The 22264-nt window shown below is 39.8% G+C and overlaps 1 protein-coding gene across 2 annotated transcripts in view; it reads left to right on the top strand.

The window, feature by feature from the left end:
* Positions 1–22264, top strand: part of PTPRA (protein tyrosine phosphatase receptor type A) — a 149439-nt gene that overhangs the window by 84826 nt on the left and 42349 nt on the right. The window contains exons 4-7 of one of the 2 annotated variants that reach the window (XM_045980775.1): positions 7953–7979; positions 18772–18856; positions 20070–20143; positions 20339–20475. In XM_045980775.1, coding sequence (XP_045836731.1) covers positions 7953–7979; positions 18772–18856; positions 20070–20143; positions 20339–20475 — 323 coding nt within the window. The remainder of the gene's footprint in view (positions 1–7952; positions 7980–18771; positions 18857–20069; positions 20144–20338; positions 20476–22264) is intronic. The other variant, XM_045980776.1, reaches the window with a different exon arrangement.

Raw genomic sequence — 22264 nt, 5'->3', positions numbered from 1 at the left:
GTGTTTTCTAGCCACAAAATTTCTTGAAATAATTAAAATTTCAAACTGATGAAACTTAGATAATAGAGAATTCTCAGGAATATCTGTTTAACATAGACTTAAGAAGAAAGAAGAAACACTCTACAGGAGTGTTTATGCTTTGCCTGGCATTCCAGTTAGACTGTGGAGGCTTGAGTGTTAAAGGTAGAAGAAGTTTGAAAATATAAGAGAAAGGGGAAGTAATTGATGATGCAAGAGACTAAAGATGAAAGGCTGCAGAAGCTGAGTAATAGGATTAGCCTTGAAATGAAGGGACCCATGGAGACCATGGGAAGGAGAATGGGTTTCCATGTCCATAACAGTTAGGGAGTGGGAACCCTGTGGCCAAGGGTGGAGTTAGGGGAACTCAGGGAAATAATTAAGTTGCAGTGCCAGCTTGTTCAGGCCTCAGCCCAGCCCACTTCTTTCCTTCAGTCCATCAGTGGTTGAATGGGAAGTGGCACCAAAGATAGAATCAACCCTGGGTCAGAGACCAGGTGGGGTGGAGCAAATTTCTGACCCCTTGGAGCCTCAGGGTCCTAGTCTGTAAAAGAGAAGGGGTCCCTTAGAGGGCTTCTTTGAGGAGTAGAGGAAATTTTTCCCTGACAGCTATATAACTGTCATTCCTTTTCTAGCAAAAGTCACTGTTCCGTCTTCTGTGGTCTCATCCCCTTGGCTCATATTTCTTCCCTGTTAGATGGTTAGGGCCCCTAGATTGGAATCACATCTCGCTCATGGGGAGCATTCAGAAAGTATTTGCTGAATTGAATCTCATTTCGTTACTACAGATGATCTCTTTTAGCTGAGCTGTACAACCCAGGCCCTGCACCTGCCTGCTTTAATCCCATATTTTTCCACTATAAATGATAGACGGTCTACTGAGACACACTACTTGAGTTGAATCCCAAACTTGAGGTTGAATCCCACCCTGGCTATGTGACCACAGGCAAGTTTATTTTACCTCAGTTTCCTCATCGTAAAACAAGGGTGAGTGATAGTAATAATACTTACCTCTAGAAGAACTGTTTAGAATGGATTGAATACACGTAAATGTATTGATACAGGTAAAGCATTTATAGTGCCCACCTTCACATGGCAAGCACTATTTTTAAGTGGTGGGTGTTGTGCTGAGAGTTTTATAGAGTAATCCTATGTAGTATCCTATGAATCCTCTGAGGTTGGTTCTGTTTCATGTTTCATGTTTCATGCAGGTGGAGGAATTTTACAAAGATGAAACTGTAACTTAGGGAGTCTTTTTCAAAGTACAGGTCATGACCAATCCATGAAATCAGTTTAGTGGGCCATCATCATGCTTTGTTTTTAAGTGGATGGCCCTGTTCCATTTCTGTTCTTCTTGCATTTTGTATATTATTTTGTGAAACTTTTGTTACAGTTATACAGAAACACATACTGAGTAACAGTGTAGAATGTATTTCTTTCTGTGAGTTATAGCTATTACTCGAGGAAAGAAGACAAAATAACTTGTACAAACGGAATTAGTCAGTAGGAAAGGTGAGACAGTAACCCAGGCATGACTGACTTTGCATCCTGTGTTCTTGTGTTCTTCACTTCTGTACTGTCTTCATTTGCCAGTTCTTTGACATGACTATGGATAATTATCTCCCTTTAATAGATGCTTAATGTGAGAGTATAGAGATTAAATTATTTGTCTTTGATCTCAGGGCTGTCAAGTAGCAAGTTAGGCCTATTTCTCACTTTTGTGGTCTTTGCACTCTGCTGTTAGGGAACTGAGTTTTCCTTTATCTGTCTTAGGTCCAAATTATGCAATAGCTAAGAAACCGGTTATTATATTAGCACATTTCATGTTTCAGGGGATGAGACTGCATTTTCACTGGTGACTTTTGATCGGTTAAACACAAGGAAACCTTTATGGTACATCAGGATGTCACAACCTGAACCCCCTCGTCCTCCTCATCACTACTATTTCATCAGTCCTCCTATAATTGTTACATGATAATTTTTGATTAAATCGGTATTTGATGTTTTATATTATTATAATGATGTTACTCCCTGCTGAGCTATAAGTATAATGTGATTATTTTTGTCTTGTATAACTTTTTCCTGGATTTTATAATTGCCTTATAGTTCTTTTCTTTTAAAGATTTATTTATTTATTTATCAGAAAGAGTGTGTGCATGCGCACACAAGTTGGGGGAGGAACAGAGGGAGAGAATCTTTAGTCAGACTTCCCCATTGAGCGTGGACCCCATTACAGGGCTCAGTCTCATGACCCATGAGATCATGACCTAAGTGGAAACCAAGAGTCGGCCACTTAACTGACTGAGCCACCCAAGTGCCCCCGTTGTCTTATATTTCTGTTTTAGTTTTCTTTTTGCCTGTTGCTAGCCAGTTCTTCTCATAGTTTCCATAGCCTCTCAGTACAGTTTTCAATAAAGTCAGGTCTGTAAGATAATCTATTATTTATTTATTTTTCCATAGAGATCTTCCTCCTGAGTTGTCCATTGTTTTACTCAAGTCTAGGCTTTATTGTCAGGGCTGCTGCCCAGGTGTTGGTATGGGATTTCCTTTCTCTTTTATTTTGGAAATTCTCTTTGCTTCCTGACTTGTGTATTGACATCTTTCTTGGATTACCCCATCCTTTGGTAGAACATATCTTCCAGTAGCTTCCTGAGATAGAGGAGTCAGTGAGAGGTATGTTACATGAGGCCTTGGATGTCTAAAAATGTCTGTAGGGCTATGTGTAGAATGTGAGGACATATTTTTTCCTCCAGAATGTTGAAAGCATTGCCTTGACTCCTAATTCCCAGGTTTGGAGGATTCTGTTGCTATCCTGATTCGTAATTACACTTCGGTGTGTTGTTGAAAGATCTTTTCTTTATCATAAGTATCCTGAAATTTCACGGAAAGGTGTCTTGATGTGGGTCTTTTTCATTCAGTATGCTGGATACATGATAAGACCTTTGGACCTTTGTTTTTCAATTCTGGAAATTTTTGGTTCTTCAGGTTGATAAATTTTTCTTATATTTGGAAATTTCCTTTCATTGTCCATTTTTTCTGTTTTCTTCTTCTAAAACTCTATTTGGATATTGGACATACCCTAGATTAATTCTTTATTTTAAATTTTTCTCTCCTTTTGACCTTTGCCCTGAGTCTCTGTTTTCTCCTTTTATATATGTGTGTATATATGTGTATATATATAGTCCTTTTTCTTATATTTATTACACAAATGATACGTGTATGTATTGTGTATATTTCTGCAGATTGCTTTTTTTCACTAGCCTGTCATACTTGTTCTGTATTACAGTGAAGAGCTGCTTCGTTGTATGAGTGTACCCTAATGTATTTATCCAGTCTTCCCTATCAGTATACGTTAAGGTTGTTTTCAGAGTACAAACAGTATATTTTGTCATTTCAAGCATATATGAAAATATTGATAGGATAAATTATTTTTAAGTATGCATTTGTAAACTGGTGGGTATTGCCAGATTTTCCTCTATTGGGAAATTTATTCCTATAAACAGTTTGTTCAAGTGTCTGTTTTCTTATGCTGTCTTCAGTACAGTAAATTATCAAACTTCTGAATCTATGCCAGTCTGACAGGTGAAAATTAGCATTTCAGTGTAGTTTTAATTTGCATTTCACTGAGTGAGGTTGAGCATCTTTCTGTATTTGGAAAGATCACTTGTATTTCTTTATCTAAGAACTCTGTTGGTATCCTCTGCCAGGTTTTCTTATTAGAATGTCAGGTTTTTCTGACAAATTTATAGAAGCTCTTTAATGTTAGACAGAAAACAGACTTTTGTCTACCTATGATAAAGTTGCAAATATTTTTCCCCAGTTGCTCATCTAGCTTTTCTTCATTACAGAAACTATCATAAGCAATTCAAAAAAAATTTTTTTTAAGATTTTATTAGAGAGAGTGAGAGATCACAAGTAGGCAGAGAGGCAGGCAGAGAGGCAGGCAGAGAGAGAGGGGGAAACAGGCTTCCTTTTGAGCAGAGAGCCCAATTTGGGGCTCAATCCCAGGACCCTGAGATTATGACCTGAGCTGAGGGCAGAGGCTTAACCCACTGAGCCACACAGGCACCCCTCAAAGTGTTTTTTGTTTTTTTTTTTTAAGATTTTATTTATTTATTTGACAGAGAGAGGTCATAAGTAGGCAGAGCAGAAGGCAGGGAGAGGGGGTGAAGCAGGCTCTCTGCTCAGAGAGCCCAATGTGGGACTCCATCCCAGGATCCTGAGATCATGACCTGAGCCGAAGGCAGAGGCTTAACACCGAGCCACCCAGGTGCCCCCAAAGTATTTTTTAGTTAAAAAAAAACTTATCAGTTTAACTAAATATTTTCTTGGTATTAGATCATACATAGGAAGACTTCTTTTCTTTTTTTTAAGATTTATTTTAGAGAGAGAGAGCCTAAGTGGGAGAGAGGGGCAGAAGGAGAAGAAGAGAGAATCTCAAGCAGACTCTGCACAGAGCTCATGGTAGGGCTTGATCCCGGGACCCTGAGATTATGACCTGAGCCAAAACCAAGAGTCTGCCGTGCCACCCAGGCACCCTTAGGAAGTCTTACACCAATATTACAAAATTATTTTCCTTATGATTTCTTCTAGACTTATGGTTTCTTTCTTCTATATACGTATGTGTATATGCATGTGGTTGTGTGCGTAAATCTTTGATCCATCTGGAATTTATTCCAATGTGAAGTGTGAGCTATGGATCTTTTTTTCCCCCAAAATGGTTAATGACTTGTCCCAGTACCTTTCAGTGAATATCTATTTTTTTCCCACTGATTCGAAATGCTACCTTACCATATATCGAATTCTGATAATGTATTTAGGTTCTATGCCTATTTCTTGGTATTTGTATTTTCTGTTAATCTTTTTCTCTGTCCATGTCAGAACCCCCATGTTTTAATAATTGTAACTATAAAATAATAATATTTGATAAGGTTAGTCATCCCTGTTAATCTTATTTTTCAGAATTTTGCTAGCAATTCTTAATTATTTTTCTTTATGAACATTAGAGTCAACTTATATAGCAGGAGAAAAGTTTTTATTGATCATGTCACATTTATAGAACTGGGGCAATTGACATCTTTAAGTCTTTTTTTTAATTAAAGATTTTATTTATTTATTTGACAGAAAGCATAAGCAGGGGAACAGCTGAGGGAGAGGGAGAAGTAGGCTCCCTGCTGAGCAGGGAGTCTGATAGAGGGATCAGTCTCAGGACTCTGGATTCATGAACTGAGCTGAAGGCAGACATTTAACCAGCTGAGCCACCCAGGCACCCCATCTTTAAATCTTTCTATCCAAGAATGCATTGTATTCCATTTGCTGAAGTCTTACTTTGTATTCCTTAGAAGTGTTCCAGTTTTTGCCACTGATGTTGCACATGTTTTGTTCAGCTTATTTCTAGATATTTCAGAGGTTTTCTTTTTGTTATTTTGGTGTTTTGTTTGTTGTTAGTCTAATGGAGTATTTTCTTCCACTGTGTCTTCTAACTGGCTGCTATTGGGGTTATAAAGGCTACTGACTTTTTTTTTTTTTTTAGGAAATAGTTGATCTAGATCATTATTTTAGTTTTGGGTGTACTACATAAAGCTATTGACTTTTGTAGGTATATTTTATCCCAGTCATCTTAAAAAATTTCCTCAGTGTCTGACATAATTTTCTTCAATTATCATAAATCTTCAAATCAGTCTCTTTCTTTTTCTCTTTAAATGAATTGGTGAATACCTTCAGAACAAAATTAGGAAGCAGTGGTAAAAGCACTGTCTTGTACCTGACTCTCAGGAGGATGACCTTAGTGGTTTTTCCATTAACCATGGATGGTGCTGACTCTGGGGTTGAGGTAAACATACTTATCATGTTTAGGTTTTATTAATTTACTCCTGCTTTAAAGAGCATATCTGTCAAGAATGGGTGTTAAATTTTGCCATTTGCCTGTTCAGCATCAATGAGCAAGGTCATTATGATTTCTCTTTTTGTAATATGCTGTGGTGAATCATTTTAATAGATTTCTTAACTTTGAACTATTTACATTTGTGCAAAAACGACCCTACTTGGTTGAGTTGTAGTTCCCTTGAATGAACTGTGGCAGTTTGTTTGATACTATTGTATTTGGATTTTTTCCATTGGCATTTGTAACTTATTCTTAAATTAAATTGGTCTAGGTATTTCCTTTATATGTGTGCTTTTTTTTTTTAATGTATCTGTGCTGTTTTTGATAAGTTTTAGTTGTCATTGTTTTGCTTTACTTCACAGAAAGAAATGAGCTCTACCTAGAAAACTATGCATCTCATTCATGTTTTCAAAATTACTTGAATGGATTTGAGGAAAAGTCGTCTCTTAAGATTAATTTCCTACATAGCTCTTAATATTTGTTACATATTTATGTCCATTTTCATACTCGAGTTAGGTAACCACTTCTATGTTTCACAGTTTGTTTTTTTTTCTTCCAAAGAGTCTGCTATTGTGTATTTATTAGTTTGTAAGGATAGCGTTAGCCATATCCCATAAGTGTTCTTGTAGGTAGTTGTATTAGTTATGGTGCAGCCTAAACTACTCTAATAAAGGCAGAACAAAATTCAGTGACTTAAGTAGACAGAAGTTATCCTTCTTTCCCCTCTCATATTCCAGAGGTAGACAGACGGCTTTGCCTCATCAAGGACTGAGTTCTTTTCTTCTTTCTTTCTTTTTTTTTTTTTTAAGAGGGGAGGGGCAGAAGGAGAAAAAAATCTTTTTTTTTTTTTTTTTTTTTTTTTAAATTCATGATGGGGGGCGGGGAAGAGCAGAGGGAGAGGGACAAGCAGACTCTGCCCTGAGTGCAGAGCCCAACTTGGACTGAAACCAAGAGTCAGATGCTCAACCGACTAAGCCATCCAGGCACCCTGAGAGAGGAAGAATCTTAAGCAGGCTTCATGGCAGAGCCTGATACAGGGCTCTATCTCAAATCCCGAGATCATGACTTGAGCCAGAATCAAGAATCGCCAATTAATTGACTGAACCACCCAGGAAACCATAAGTTCTTTTTTTCTTATCAGCTCTGCCAGCCAAACAAAATTGCCCTCATCTGCTTGGTCAGAAATGGTTCTCATCATTAGGTTCTGGTTCCAGCCCCTGAGAATGGGGAACAGAGGAAATGGGGACAATTTCTTTTCCAAAGAATGTGATCCAGAAGTTACCCTTATCACTTTTGCTTACATCCCATTGCCTAGAATTCTTCATATAGCTACATTTGGCACAAAGGAGTCTTAGAAATGCAGTCTCTAGCTTGAAAGCTTTGTGCTCAGCTTAAAAAAACAAAACAAAACAGGTTTCTGTACCAAAAGCAAGAAGAAGAGACTGTTAGTGGGGGAGAGTTGGTAGATTCTGCCACAAGGGTGATTTTGTTATTTTTTAGGTATTTTACAGTTTGACTTTACTTTTAATTTTCAAGTGTTAATTAATTTCTAGTTTTATTGCATCATGATAAAAGAATATTGTCTGTGTTTTTTCTGTAATGGGGAATAATTTATAAGGGCTTGTAAAGTTTTTGTTGAGATACAGAATTTGGTCTACACTGGTTAGATTATTTTTTTTTTTCATACTGGTTAGATTTTATTGCCTGTTACTTTTTAGGTCTTTTATATCCTTAACTTAATTTTGCACTGTTGCATTTTAATGGCCTAAAAGACATAAAGACCTCTGATACTACTGGGTTGTATTTCTTTTTGTGTTCTTGTACTTTTTATGAAGATTGATGTATTGTTTTTGTACTCCGAAGGACAAATCACTGATAGTGAGTCTGGGTAGTCTTGTTTCCCATTTGTTGGAGGGTACCTCATTATAACCCCAATATATATAAAGAAGAAAGTATCTTGTCTTTCTAGAGCTTATTTTGTCTTAACTTAGGTTGAATTGTAATGTTTTTCTTTGAAAGTGAATGTTTCTATTTCTCACTTATTACACAGGTAATTCTGACTCGAAGGACAGAAGAGGTGAGCCACTCACCTTATGTCTGTTGTCCCCTTTATAGTGTACAGTATTCATCGTCTTTGCTCACAGTTTGTGGTAACCTTGTGCATCTGTATGGTTGTATGTTTACTTTCCCTTAAGTTGTTTTCCATATTAACCTTGTAGAGAAGAGTAACAGAAACAAACAGTATGTTTCTAAATATAGATTATGGATTCTAACAGTTATGATGTCTTTTAACAAGTAATAAAACAGCTATATCTTAATTTATTTTGTCACCTTGCTAATATCATCCTTTGGTGATATTAAGTTATAATTTCTACCCTGTAGTAATTCCTAATGTCTAGTCAATAATTGCCTATAAACATTCTAGCTTTTTATGTTGTTTTCCCTAGTCTATAAAGTGTGGACCCTTTGTCATTTTATATGGATATTATGGGTTTTCACCACTCTAGTGTAATGTCCCAGTGGCTGGAGATGCTGTGTAAGTGGTCTAAGCAGGACTGCCAAGTCCCTGGTCACCAGAGAACAGAATGCATGGGTACTTACGTGGAGTGGCTCATTTTGCTTAGGACAATAGTAGGACTGTCATCAGAGGGTGTAAGAGAAAGATCATTCAGAGGTCTAAGAAATGATCATTGCATTTGAGTTTGGAAAATGTTAATCTGTGAACCAATTTTTCTCCTATGATTTTTTATTTTATTAAATGAGTTTTCTGAGTCTTCCCAGCATCCACTATTTAATCATGCACAGTTTTTCTTGCATAATTAATAGAACATTTGAAGGCTTATGAATTCCCATTAAGTAAGGGAGCATTTGAATCAGAAAAGTAGGTACGATAATCCTTCATGCGTTGTCCATCTGCCACCATTTTTGATGAGGATTGTTGAGGTGTTATACTGTGCACAGATTTCTTGTGATTTTCCAGCTCTCACTTTCTTTTTCTTTTTCTTTTTTTTTTAATTTATTTGACAGACAGAGATCACAAGCAGGCAGAGAGAGAGAGGAGGAAGCAGGCTCCCTGCCGAGCAGAGAGCCTGATGCAGGGCTTGATCCCAGGACCCTGAGATCATGACCTGAGCCGAAGGCCACTGAGCCACCCAGGCGCCCCTCTAGCTCTCACTTTCTTAAACTTAGGAACTAGACTCTATCAAGTAGTGTCTTTGCTATTCATATTTGCTTACTAGATTCTCACTACCAAATGTAGACTTAATAGATTTATATTGCAATAGATAACTTATGTTTGCTCTCTAAAAGTCCTCTTTTAACCAATCCCAGAATATAGTCAAAAGTTGAAGTGGTATAGGCTTTAAGATTAAACATACAATCTGCTTTCTTCCTCCACATAGTTTGTATTTTCTTAATATTTACTCTTTTCTTGCCCCAGTATTGTCCCTGTTTTACCTAGCTAACTAACATGGATTTGAGTGGTTCCAATATTGTGATTTAAAAAAAATGAAATTACCTTAATTATCTAGAGTATTGCCAATTGTGACATATTATTAATATGTATTAGCACATATCCTTTTTAAGTTAAAAAAAAATTTGAGTAATTGCTTTTGGCCAAACAGGAAAATTGAAGAGACATACATGTTCTCAGCAATATTTAAAGCCCAAATGTAATGACATTTTTACCAGAGCAGATCTCTAGAAGTATTTCTATAAATTTTGATATCACATTCTAATTTTAAAACCAAATGCTTTCTGAGAAATGAGGCAAATTATTTTAAAATATTTTCATCATAATAGTTTGCTAAGCAAAGTATATCATATACAGATGAATTAAATTATAAGTTTTTCTGCACTGGTCTCTGGGATACTTTTGAATAGCAGTGGCTGGTGTTTTAATTGTCAAAACAGAAAGGAATAAAAAGAGACAAAGGAAGGCAGGCAACTTTGCTTCCTTTCTTTTGAAGTCTAAGAAACTTGTTATTTTATCATGTGTATTATTTTTTAAATATATCACATTATCCAGTAGAACTAGCTTTTTTTCTAATTGTGGTAAAATATACATCATATAAAATTTTCCATTCCAACTGGATAGTTCAGTGAAATTAACACATTGTTGTACAGTTATCACCACCATCTACCTCCAGAACTTTTTTATCATCCCAAACTAAAACTCTAAACATTAAACAGTAATTCCTCATATCTCCTTTCTCCCAGGCCCTGGTAACCACTAGTCTACTTTCTGTCTCTATAAATTTGTCTATCCTAGCCACCTAATTTAAGTGGAATCACAGCACTTTTCCTTTTGTAATCAGCTTTTCTTTTAAAGCGTTTTATTGGTGTTAATTCAGGTGATTTGTGTAATACATAGTAATGCATTAAATCCAGTTCTTGCATTATCTCCTGAGTACTTCTTCCCCATGAAATCAGTGGTCATGAGTGCACTCTCCAGGTGTTCTTCGGTCTTCACTAATTTTACATCTATTTTATTAGTTTTGTTGTAGAGAGAACAGACTCTGAGATAGCAGGTTTACTGTAGAGTACTTTCTCCATAGCACCTGCAAAGCACTGAAGGCACTAGTACTGAGGGAGATGACATGAGATGCCACCTGATCAGAGCAAGGGCAGCGAAGGCCTTAGTCCTGCAGAAAGCTCTGGAGCTGGAATGGAGGTTGCAGGGGCTTTCCCCTGGGTCAGGCTACTCTCTTAGGCCAACGGTACTTCCTGGGAAAGGACTTAATGAGAACTGTTAAACACTAACCCTCCCAGCTGCTAGGGGAGTGGTCTGGAAGGGGAATCTGTAACATCTACTTCCCGTTCTCATGAAGGTGGAGCAGGATAGTGATGCATACTCTCATTCATCTATTCAGAGGTTTTCCTGTGTAAGAAAATGCTCTTGAATAATCTTGATATATATATTAAGGCTGAGGAGTGAGTGCATTGTGGAATATTTGGATAAGCTGGGTATTCAGTGGTTAAAATCCCTGGACTCAGGCTCAACCATCTCGGTTCTTGAGTTGACTGTTACCACTTACCAGCAGGGTGAGGTAGATATCTGACTTCCCTGTGCCTCTTTTCACCATTTGCAAAATAGGATTGGAACAGTTTCTGTCATAAGGTTGTTTTGGAGAAAGAAGTAACACATACAAAGTGCTTGGCCTGCTGTTGGGTCAGCACATGGCAGTTGCTCAGCAGGAGCTGGCTGTCACATTGCTACTCCTGCCACCCCACTATTCTGTTACTGTTCCTGTTGATGGGAGACTAAGGAGGTTGGGAATATTAGCCGGTCAGTTGGGATTCATGGACACAGGGACACTCCATGCCTCCTGGAGCCTGTGTGTGAGACAGCTCCCAGGGCAGGGTCATCTTGCAGCCATTCCACTATGACTGTAAACATTTAGCTATTCTCCTGCACTGTACCTTTTTTTTTTTTTTTTAAGATATTATATATTTATTTGAGAGAGAGTGAGAGTAAGCATGAGTGTGTCAGGCTCCACTTAGCAGGGAGCCTGACACAGGGCTCAGTCTCAGGACCCCGGGATCATGACCTGAGCCAAAGGCAGATGTTTAACTAACTGAGCCACCCAGGCATCCTGGTTTTTTAATTTTGTTTGTTTGTTTTAAGTCTGGAAAGAGTATCCTCTAAACATTTCTGAAGGAGTCCTTGAACTACAGAGTTCTAGAACCAGGCAGGATAAGCATTCTTTTGAATCTCAGAGGCTCATTCAGGTTTCTCAGCTCTTAGATCAGATCACCTGCTCCTCCTGGCTTTCTAAAGAAGTATTTTTTGATCATTGTAGTAAATGACATTATTATTGTGAACTCCATGGCTTTCCCTAAGTACCTTTAATTATATATTCATTCAGTACCTACCTGTTAGATGCTAAGGAATCCAGAAAGAAAAGAAACTATTCCCTGTCTCATGGAAGAAACCTGTGAACAGGTTTTGGTGATCAGGTCTGATGAACAGTCTTGTGAACAGGACTTTGATGCTTATCAAAGTCCACTCAGCTACATGGTATTTGGTATACCACACAAAGTGCTGTGGGAGAACGTAAAGACTCGTGCCTGGGGAGTGGGAAGGACGCGTGGAGGTGAACTTTGGGTATTTTAAATTAATACAGTGACTGAGAAAAATGAGCCACCGGATAGGCTGAAAGCAAGGAGACATGGAAGAGCAACTCAAGTATTTGAGGAACTGTGCACAATTGAAGCACATGAAGTGGAGAGTGGCCAGAGCTAGCCTCTCTGCACAATGGACCTGCTGGTGCAGTGAGCTCAAGGGTCAGGGTGTCTCCTGGTGATGGGAAGGAAGGAAGTGACATGGTCAGAATTTTGTTTTAGAAAGATAATGCCAGAGGCCTCAGGGAAGTTAGGTGGGCAATAGAAACTAGTTTCTGAATGATAATTCGGCCCAAGACAAGATTGGGCTCAACCCACTGGTTGGGCTCTTGAGTCAACCTGATTATTTTTTTGCTGTTTTTAAAGCCAGTGGGAAGTACTTAAAACATTACAGCTTTGCCTTTGAGAGTTGATAAATACTAATATCGAAAAGCATAGAGATGAGACAAACGGACCTTAGGGATTGAGGCTAAAGGAGTATGGCTTTTACTTCAGTGATTATTTTTGTAATTGACCAAGGTGTGTCTGAATCTTTAGGTGAGTCACCAGTCTACATATAAGCCCTTAGAGTAACATTACCCTTTGTTTTCTTGGGAAAAGGATATAGCAAATAAGACATCTGTTGTCCCAGAGTACCGTTTTAATGTTTTTGAAACGCTGTTCCCATAGCCCAAGTCTAGGAAGTAAAATTTGCTAGAATGGATAGTGGAGAGGAGGTGGGGGTAGGCCAAGGAATAGACCACTGTGCTTGTCTTGCCTACACCGGCCTGCATCATGCAAAGCCACCTCCAGAAGACCTAGGACAAGCCTGAGACATGAGATGATGACTCTGTCCAGTTAGGAAGGGACCCTAGGAGAGTGACTTGATCCTGAGCCTATCTCTAAATCTGAGATTTGGTACAGGGAGCTGTAAGGTCTCTCCTGTTTTCTTAATAGATCTGAGTCTCCTTCCCTCACAGAGGCCTGGGGACATCTTTACTGTCTGTATTGTCCTTAACTGTATCAGAAACATGGATGTAATTCAGATGTTAACAGATAAAATATTACTTCTATTACAGAGGGCTGTTTTGGCCTGAAAGCTTGGAAGAGTTAAAGTGGTATTGGTTTATGTAGGGTATGAAGAGTCAGGAGAATAGTGTAACTTTGTGACTTGCTTTACATTTGCAGCTTTATACTATGGGCAAGTTAATCTCTGAGCTCAGTTCGTCACCCATAGAACAGGGTTGATAATGCTTTCTATGTTGGGGTTCTTAAGAGAATTGAATGATATATATGATATATGTATGGTGCTTTGCTCTGTGTCTGCTATGTAAGTGCTAAAATATTAAGTGTAACCATTTTCATTTCTAAGGTATCTGGTAGCTGACTCTTCTTGTCCTATTGCTTATAGTTGTCAACTCTACTACTGTTGGTCATAAATAATACTGCACTGTTCATGCTTTACTTATTCCATCCATCCATCCATCCATCCATCCATCCATCCATCCATTCAGGATTTGTTCTGACCACCCCATCTTACATCACAGAACAACCTCCCCCATTTTCTCTTTTAACCTGCTTTATTTTTCTTCATAACACTCATTACTATCTGTATTTATATATGTCTTTACTTACCTCTTATTCTTCCTCCTCAACTAGAGTATAAGCTTCATAAGGGTAAGGAATTTTGATTTATTCACTACTGTACCCTCAAGACCTGCCTGACACAGTAAGTCACTCAGTAAATATATATTGAATGAAAGAATAAATATTGAGTGCAGGGATATCAGGATGTGATCTCAAATCCATGCCTTCCAGAAATTTGTAATTTTATTGACATAAAATCAATGACTTTAATTGAGTGTGATTGGTGTTGTAGCAAAGTAGGTACGTAGTGTTATGGAAGTACAAGAAATGAGCAGTTACCTACAAAAGGTGATATTTGACCTAGAATTGTATAAGAGCAGAGGTGGTATTAACATTCTAGATCAGGGGGGCGCCTGGGTGGCTCAGTGGTTTAAGCCTCTGCCTTCGGCTCAGGTCATGATCTCAGGGTCCTGGGATCGAGCCCCGCATTGGGCTCTCTGCTCAGTGGGGAGCCTGTTTCTCCCTCTCTCTCTCTGCCTGCCTCTCTGCCTACTTGTGACCTCTCTCTCTGTCAAATAAATAAATAAAATATTTAAAAAAAAAAAAAAAAAAAAAAAAAAAAAAAAAAACATTCTAGATCAGGGTTCAGCAGATTTTTTTCTATCAAGGACCAGATAATAAAAGAATTTCAGTTTTGCATCCATACTATCTCTGTCACACCTATTCAGCCCTACCTTTGTAGTGCAAAAGCAGGCATGGGCAATACGTAAATGAATGCAAACAGCTGTACTCCAACAAAATTTTATTTGCACAAGCTGGCAGTGGGCTACATTTGGGCTGTGGTTTCCCTGTTTTCAAGACATCTCCTTTGAGATGAGATGGAAAGCATATAAGTGCTAACACTGAAGTAAGGTGGTAAGTTCACAAGGATGCATTGTAGTGTTCTCTTTACACGTATGTGAGTTTGAAAGTTTTCTGTAATACAGAGTTTAAAAATATATGTACAACTTCTGTTGGGGGGGAGGGACCATCAGCACTCTCTGACAAATTGTCTAGTCTGTGTAGGGTTCTGTTTTCCCAGCTGAGTCTGGATGGGGCACCACACAGCTTGTTAGCCAGCCTGTCAATGTGCTGGCCCTGCACTGATAAACCTTGGTTAAATACCATTCTGCTACCTCAAGGCCCCCTCTCATTCCCAGACCTGATTAACTCTAAGCTTGAGGTGTTTCCAGGCCCAGACTGGTTGAACTAGTGTTTACCTTTCAACTGAAGACTCTTTGGCTCTGTGGCTCTGATTGATCTCTGCAGCAGTCCAGTCAGTCCCTCTTCATTGTCTTCTACAGATCCCTGTTTCAGATCTGCTGATGCCAGTCTTTGTTGCCGTCCAGATCATGCTTTTCATTCATTAGTATTTTTATTTTTTATTTTTTTTATTATTTTATTTATTTGACAGGCAGAGAGGCAGGCAAAGAGAGAGAGGGAGAAGCAGGCTCCCCGCTGAGTGGAGAACCGGATGTGGGGCTCAATCCCAGGACCCTGAGATCATGACCCCGGCCGAAGGCAGAGGGTTAACCTGCTGAGCCACCCAGGCGCCCCCATTAGTATTTTTATATTTCTTCTATTATTTCAATGTACTTTTGGGAAGAGAAAGAAGTAAAATTATGGATTCAGTTCACTATCTTAAGTCAGATGGCTCTAATTACCTTCTTTTAATGCCTGGTGTACATTGTGATTGGCATTTAACAAAGACCTATTTAGTGATAGATCATTAGTCTAGTATTTGTTTAATGCCAAATGTGTGAGAAATTTTGTCTGGGTTTTAGGTATATGGTGAGGATCAAAGCAGATATGTAATTCTTGCCCTTGTGGAATTTATGGTATAAAGGAGGGACACTCCTTAATCAACTATATTCAAATAAATATATAATTACAAAGTGTGGGAGGTATCATCAAGGGCAATAACTGTGCCTTATGAGAATAACAGGGAAGATAATAGCTGATACTGACTGAGTACATAATGTGTGCTGCTTACTGCACCAAAAACTTCACATGGATGATCTCATTTAACCTTCACATAACTTATTTTAGCACTAAGGAAACTAAAACTTAGGATCATAATTTTGTTGTAGGAAGTCAGAAGAGACCTCTTTGGGAAGAGTAACACTTGAAATGAGAACTGGATGACTAGGAGGTAGCTAGGCAAAGAATGGAGGGAGGCTATGTAAAGAAGAAAGGCATAACATGTTTGAAGGCTTAAAGAAGAAATGAACTCAGCATGAAGGGTGCCAGTGGCCAAAATGGAGTGAGCAAGGAAAGCATAGCAGGAGATAGGGTGAGCAGGGGCTGATGGGGAGGTTGTTCTAGGCTGGTATAAGGGTATTAGATTTCATTCTAAAGGCTTGGGAACTAAAAGGTTTTATAAGAGAGGAACATGATCTGGCTTGCTTTCTTAGAGACCACTCTGCCTGGTTTGTGGAGAAAGGATCAGCAATAGACAGAGGGTGAGGGTTACTATGATCAGATGAGAGAGGATAGGGATTGAGGCTACAGTGTTGGCAACAGAATGGAAAAAGGCAGACAAATTGGAGGCATTGATTTTAGCCCTAAAACATATTACTTGCAGCTGAGTTGAATATAGATGGTAAGTAAGAGGAAATCAAGGGGATATCCACACTTTTTCCTTGACCTGCAGGATGCATGGTAGTGTTCTCTACTGAATGGTGAGGGGAAGGCTTTAGACACAGAAGGTTTGCATTGCCTGTGAAATTTAAGTGGGGGTGACATACAGGCTCAGAAGAGAGATCTGACCAGGCAGTGCAAATGTGGGAATTGCTAGTGTGTCATTTGCGCTTACAGCCATCTGTCTGATCAGCTGGAGTGCAGAGAAGAGTGCTAGGGACAGAGCCCCGAGGAATTCAGACATTTAGAGACCTTGTGTTAGAGAGGAACAGCTAAGGAGGTTAAAATGAGACGGAGCAGCCAAGAGATAGAAAGAAAATCAGAAGCGTGCTTTGTTGTGGAAACCAAGAAATGAAAGTTCTTCAAAGAGGAGGGAGTAGTTTGAAAGCTCATTTTCAGATGACAGCTGCATACCAGGGTGTGTTTGAAAGTTGCTATCCACAAAGAAGCATGGTGGGGTGCCTGGGTGGCTCAGTAGGTTAAGTGTCTACCTTTGGCTCAGGTCATGATCCCAGAGTTCTGGGATCGAGCCGTGCATAGGGTTCCCTGCTCAGCAGAGAACCTGCTTCTCTCTCTCCCTCTTCTCTCTCTCTGTCAAATAAATAAATAAAATCTAAAAAAAAAAAAAAAGAAAAAACAAAGTATGATATCTCCCATCTCAAAAAAAAAAAAAAAACAACAAAAAACCTCCATCCCACATGTCCCTCCAGTTGCTGTTCATTCTCTCTGCACCTCTTTATGGTAGAAGTCCTCACTTCAAATGAAGAGTTGATATCTCACTGTCTTCTCTTTCCATCTTTATTTCATTCCATTTATGCTGCTTCACTGACTACTCAACTGAGACCACTCTTAAAACAGTCTTAGCTGTTGTCTTATCAAATCCAATTTCACTTCTCTGTGAAACTCACCAACCTAGTCTTTTGTAGTATCTGGTTGATTACTCCCTCCTTGAAAAACTCTTTTCTTGGCTTTTGTGACACCATATTCTGCTGGATTACTTCTCACCTCATGACTACTGCTTATGAGTCAGGTTAGCTAGCTGATCTTTTAAAAGAATGTAAATCCAGTGATATTTCTGCCCTTTTCAGACTCCTCCAATCACATAGTGCTTCTCTTCACTTTCAAAATTAAATCCACACTGCTTACCATGGTGTACGAAGCCCCAAGTCTTCAGGTTCCTGCCCACCCCTCCAGTCACATCTGGTACTAAAATGGGCCTTTGTGCTATTTCTTGAGCTCTCCAAGCTGCTAAGAGGTATTATGCTTGATATTCCTGTGCCTAGAAAGTTCCTTGCCCAGATTTTCGCATGGTTTACGTCTTCACATTATTCAGACCTCTGCTCAGTGTAAGCACTTCAGACCTGCCCGAACTACTCTAAAATAACTCCCTTCAACCCATCAGTCTCTATCCCATTACTCATCTTTTCTTCAAAGCACTTGTCCCTGTCCGAATTATATGTTTACTTGTTTCTGAATAGTGTGCCGCTGCTTCCCCCAGAATGTAGGCTCACAAGTCACTTGTCTGCTTACTCCTTTCTCTGTTTTCAGAGTCTGGAGCAGTGCCTGGCACATAGTTACTGGTCAAGAAGACAAGTTGTTGAGGTGACAGTAATGGATGTAATCCAGACCATATGTGACAGGATTGACCTTTACATGGGAGGGACATGCCCTCCCTTTTAGCAGAAGGGGAAATGGTGAAGATAGTTATAAACTCATACTGGTTGTATGGTTCATGGTGGGGATGTGGGACTGGAGGAAGATGAGTCAGCACCTGGTCAGCCGCCATGAGAAAGGAGGCTAAGTATTGGGTGGATAGGAAGCAGGGCCCTGTGGAATGAAGGGAGGAGTTCTGTCTCCAAGCCCGATGTTGCTATAGTTGGGCTCCTGGTAAAAGGTGGCTGTGGAAAGAGGTAGAAAAGAGTACCCAGCATTTTAGATACATAGTGCTTAAGGATCTAATAATGTCTCACTGCTTTAATCAGGAACACTCTTCTCAGTGCCAGGAAACTGCGTTTACGATAGGAAAATTGTCCTTTTTCCTTCCTCTCCCATCGTCCTCTAGATGGAGCCCATTGAGCCTGGGACAGAGCACATTGTTGGCCCTGCACACCCAGCCTGCCATCAGGATTGATATGTTTGTGCTTTCAAATATTGGAGGTTTATGTGCAAAGCACTGTTTTAGGCTCTATGGCTTTGAAAGAAACCTTCAGAGGGTTTTAATTCTAATCCAGGGAGAGAGAGTAAACAAATGTACAAGTCAGAGATGGGATAGGCGTGTCACTCTAGGTTCTTCTTCCTATCTTTTCCCTCCCATTCCACCCACACTGGCCCTGCGGTAGCTGTGGGAAATGTTCTCTCTCTCACTCACTCTGTCAATGCCCTGAAAGCTACAGAAGCATGGAATGAGCCCATCTTCCTTATCTGGGTGTTCCCCTGAGCAGCTGACTTGAGCCTTCCATTGTACACAATGGTAATAACATGTTTTGTTCTCTCAATTTCAGATGAGACGCCAATTATTGCAGTGATGGTGGCCCTGTCCTCTCTGCTAGTGATTGTGTTCATTATCATAGTTCTGTACATGTTAAGGTGAGCATGCTAAATGCTAAAGTGAGAATTCTAAAGCTTCTGCACTCTCTCGGATTCTTTTTCAGTACGCCAGGGTCTCATTAAGCCCACATAGTCCAGAAGATAGTAGGATAAGGACAGTGAATAGAATAGAGGGGAATGTTCTATAATATTAAGATTAAAATTCTACATAGAAATGGTTTAAAAGCTCTACATAGTTTTCTTCAAGACTTGCCCCCCCCCTCCATCTGCCCAAATTCAGTTCCCCAACTCCAGTTTAACCTAAAGCCCAGGATGGTGGTTTGAGGTTGAAGGAAAAGCTATATAGTCTTGTGTTATTAGTGATGGGTGATTTAAGACCCTTAGATCTAGCCCTGCTGAAGCAACCCCTAACAGTACCGGATTGGAGATGATATGGTAAATAGAGACCTATTCTATTTCTAGTTGGGAAAAGTTTGGGATAAACCTAGGATCTAGGATCCCTAACCCTAGTGTGCTAAACTGAACTATGTGAATTACAGAGTTCCCCTTTCTTTCTTCAGGGTCCTCTAGATATTACTGCTCCCACAGGGAGAAAAAAACAAGGAGGGGGAACCCCAAGGGAGAGAAAAGGAAGGTGCATTTGTTCTTTTCCTGCTGAAGTTACAGCCCTGGCTGATTAGGATTAACCCCACCCTTATCTTTGGTTTAAGTTGCTCTGTGCTCCCTCTGTTGTTTTGCAGGGATAAAGAGAGGGGAACCTTATGCACCCCTCCAGTTTGTCCTAAGTCTCCCCTGTTCTGCAGGAGACTTATAGCCAGACCTGTGCCCACCCAATTTGAAGCTCTGGGCTTTCTTTCTGACTGCACTGGGGAAATACCAGGATTTTGTTTGATAGGATCATTCTTATCTCCCTTCCACTGTATTCTGCCCACTTAGCCCTTCCCCACCTGGTGTAGTGGTCCTCTCCAGTGAGTCCTGTACTTGGAGCCACACGGAGGAGCCCTACAAAGCCAGAATATACTGTTATGGCACCTGGGTTGGATTCTCGTGTGCTTAGGATGAGCAGGAGCATCCAGAGGCACTGGGTCACCATGAAATAGAGCTGCCTCAGCATGTGCAGGTCCCCACTCTAAAAGAACATCTTTATTTGGTAAAGGAGGTTTAGGAAGCTGAATTGATATGTGGAAATATAAGGCCAGTGACTGGAGTCTCTTGACTCTTGACTTTTTCACTATGAACATTTTCTCTATAGGTTTAAGAAATACAAGCAAGCTGGGAGCCATTCCAATTCTTTCCGCTTATCCAATGGTCGCACTGAGGATGTGGGTAAGGCACTCCTTCATGACATGGGGAACCTTCGTGGAGAAGAAAATCAAGAAATAAAGGGTTTCCCCATCATACAAGGGACAGGGGGAAGACTTGAAGAAAGGAGACCTAGCCCTTGGTGGCCTGGTGCATGAGGTAGAGTCCCCAATTTGGTCTCCAGAGCACCTGACCAACCTCCCTGCTTGTATACTGCAGAACCCCAGAGCGTGCCACTTCTGGCCAGGTCCCCAAGCACCAACAGAAAGTATCCACCCCTGCCCGTGGACAAGCTGGAAGAGGAGATTAACCGGAGAATGGCTGATGACAATAAGCTCTTCAGAGAGGAATTCAACGTGAGTTCTTTGCTGAGGCTGGTGTGTTGGCAGGGAGGAAGGCAGACCAAAGGTCAGGCCTTTTCAGACATGGGGTAGAAAACAGGTTTTCTAATGGGTTAAGAGGTGAGAAATTTTCTACTAGACTCCTTTCCTATGTGATCATAGATAGGAAATGAAATAAGATTTGTCTTAACTCTCTCATCTACCCATCCATCCATCCATTCATCATCGCATCTGTTACTTTTTTAAATAAATACTTACCAAGCATCTAATACTTGCTAGGTGCCAGAGATTTGCTGAGAAGCAAAAACAGATCCAGTCTCTACACTCAAGGAACTTGCCATCTAGTAGGGAAATCCCCATAAACAAGAGCGAAAATAACTAAGTTCAGACAGCAATATAGGACATGAAGGACTGGTGCATAGTTGTAGGGGTCTATATTAAGAGGTGGCATTTTGGAGTCTGAAACAGGTCCCAGAGTGTCATAAGTAACAGACAGTAGGTGTAAATGAGTATAGAAGACGATCGAGCACAGGCCTCATGCAGGTTAGTTTTTTGTTTTGTTTTGTTTTTAATAATTCCCTAAAGAAGCTGAACATGTTTGTGAATCTACCAGTTGGTATGACCAGCCCAGCAGTTCTGATCCCAGTTCAGAACTTCCTTGAAGATACTATGTTTTAATTGAGACCTAATCATAAGCAAAGGCATTGGTAAAGGAGAGTGGGGAATGTTCCAGGCACTGGAAGTAGCAGGAGCCAAACTATCACTAGTGAGGGCAGGTAAGAGAAGGATACATTTGAAAAACAAAAAAAGGGCTATATGTGGCTTAAAGGCAAAGGTTTGGGGAGGTAACAAGAGAGGAAACCATGGAAGAAGACTGGGCCAGACTGTAGATGTTGTAGATTATCATGAATGAAATGAAAAGCCATGGACCAACCAGATTTATATTTTGGAAAAAATATCTCTGGCTGCTAAATAGAGAAGATCCCAGGGGGAGACCAGAGTAGATGCAAGGAGTACAGTTAGAGGCTGCAAGGGTTAAGATCAGAGGTGCTAATACATTGATATAAGATGGTAATAATTATAGAGAAGTGGTGGACATAGAAAAGCAGTTACAGAGTTGGCTAATTCATCAACTTGGGCATTATTAAACTTTCAGTTTCCTTTACATCTCCTACTCAGCCATGTGTCAACTTTCTCTCTTAGACTGGCTCCCTCTTGTTGCCAAAATGGCTTCCTCAGTTCTGAGTGCCACATGGAAGTATAACAAGGCCCAGTGGGAAAAGGATGACAGTTTCTTCCTGTGTGTCTCCTTTATCAGGGAGGAAAACTTTCCCAAGAGGTTCTGAAGACTTCCCCTGTTGCAAACTCCTTCTTAAATCAGTCCCAAGCAAGAGAAAAATAAGCTTACTGCAGCTGACTCAGATCAGTCTGGATTATTCCTGTGTCATGTAGGGGATAGGCAAACAACTCCACAGAATGGGAGCCATTATAGCAAAGAGGAAGGAAGGAATAGTTACTGGGTAGATGAGTCACCCCTCATATCTGTTCCCATCACTGAAGGGCTTAGGGGAGTAAAAGAGTGATAAGGTCAGATTTGCACTCTGAGAAAATCACGAGCTACAACGTAGAGAATAGATAAAAAAGGAAGTAAGAGTTAAAGTAGTTAAAGTAGAATTCCATTTACTAGGAAAGAGTTAATGAAATAACTTGGGCTCATTTTTTGGTTATTGGAAAAATGACACCGTTTAATGCTCATTATTCATTGAAACATTTACCTCATCCGCCAAGATAATACCCCAGCCTT

The sequence above is a fragment of the Meles meles genome, chromosome 16 (assembly GCF_922984935.1).
Source record: "Meles meles chromosome 16, mMelMel3.1 paternal haplotype, whole genome shotgun sequence".
Taxonomy (NCBI): domain Eukaryota; kingdom Metazoa; phylum Chordata; class Mammalia; order Carnivora; family Mustelidae; genus Meles; species Meles meles.
The sequence above is the reverse complement of the archived record's forward strand: the minus strand, read 5'-3'. Positions and strand labels throughout refer to the sequence as shown.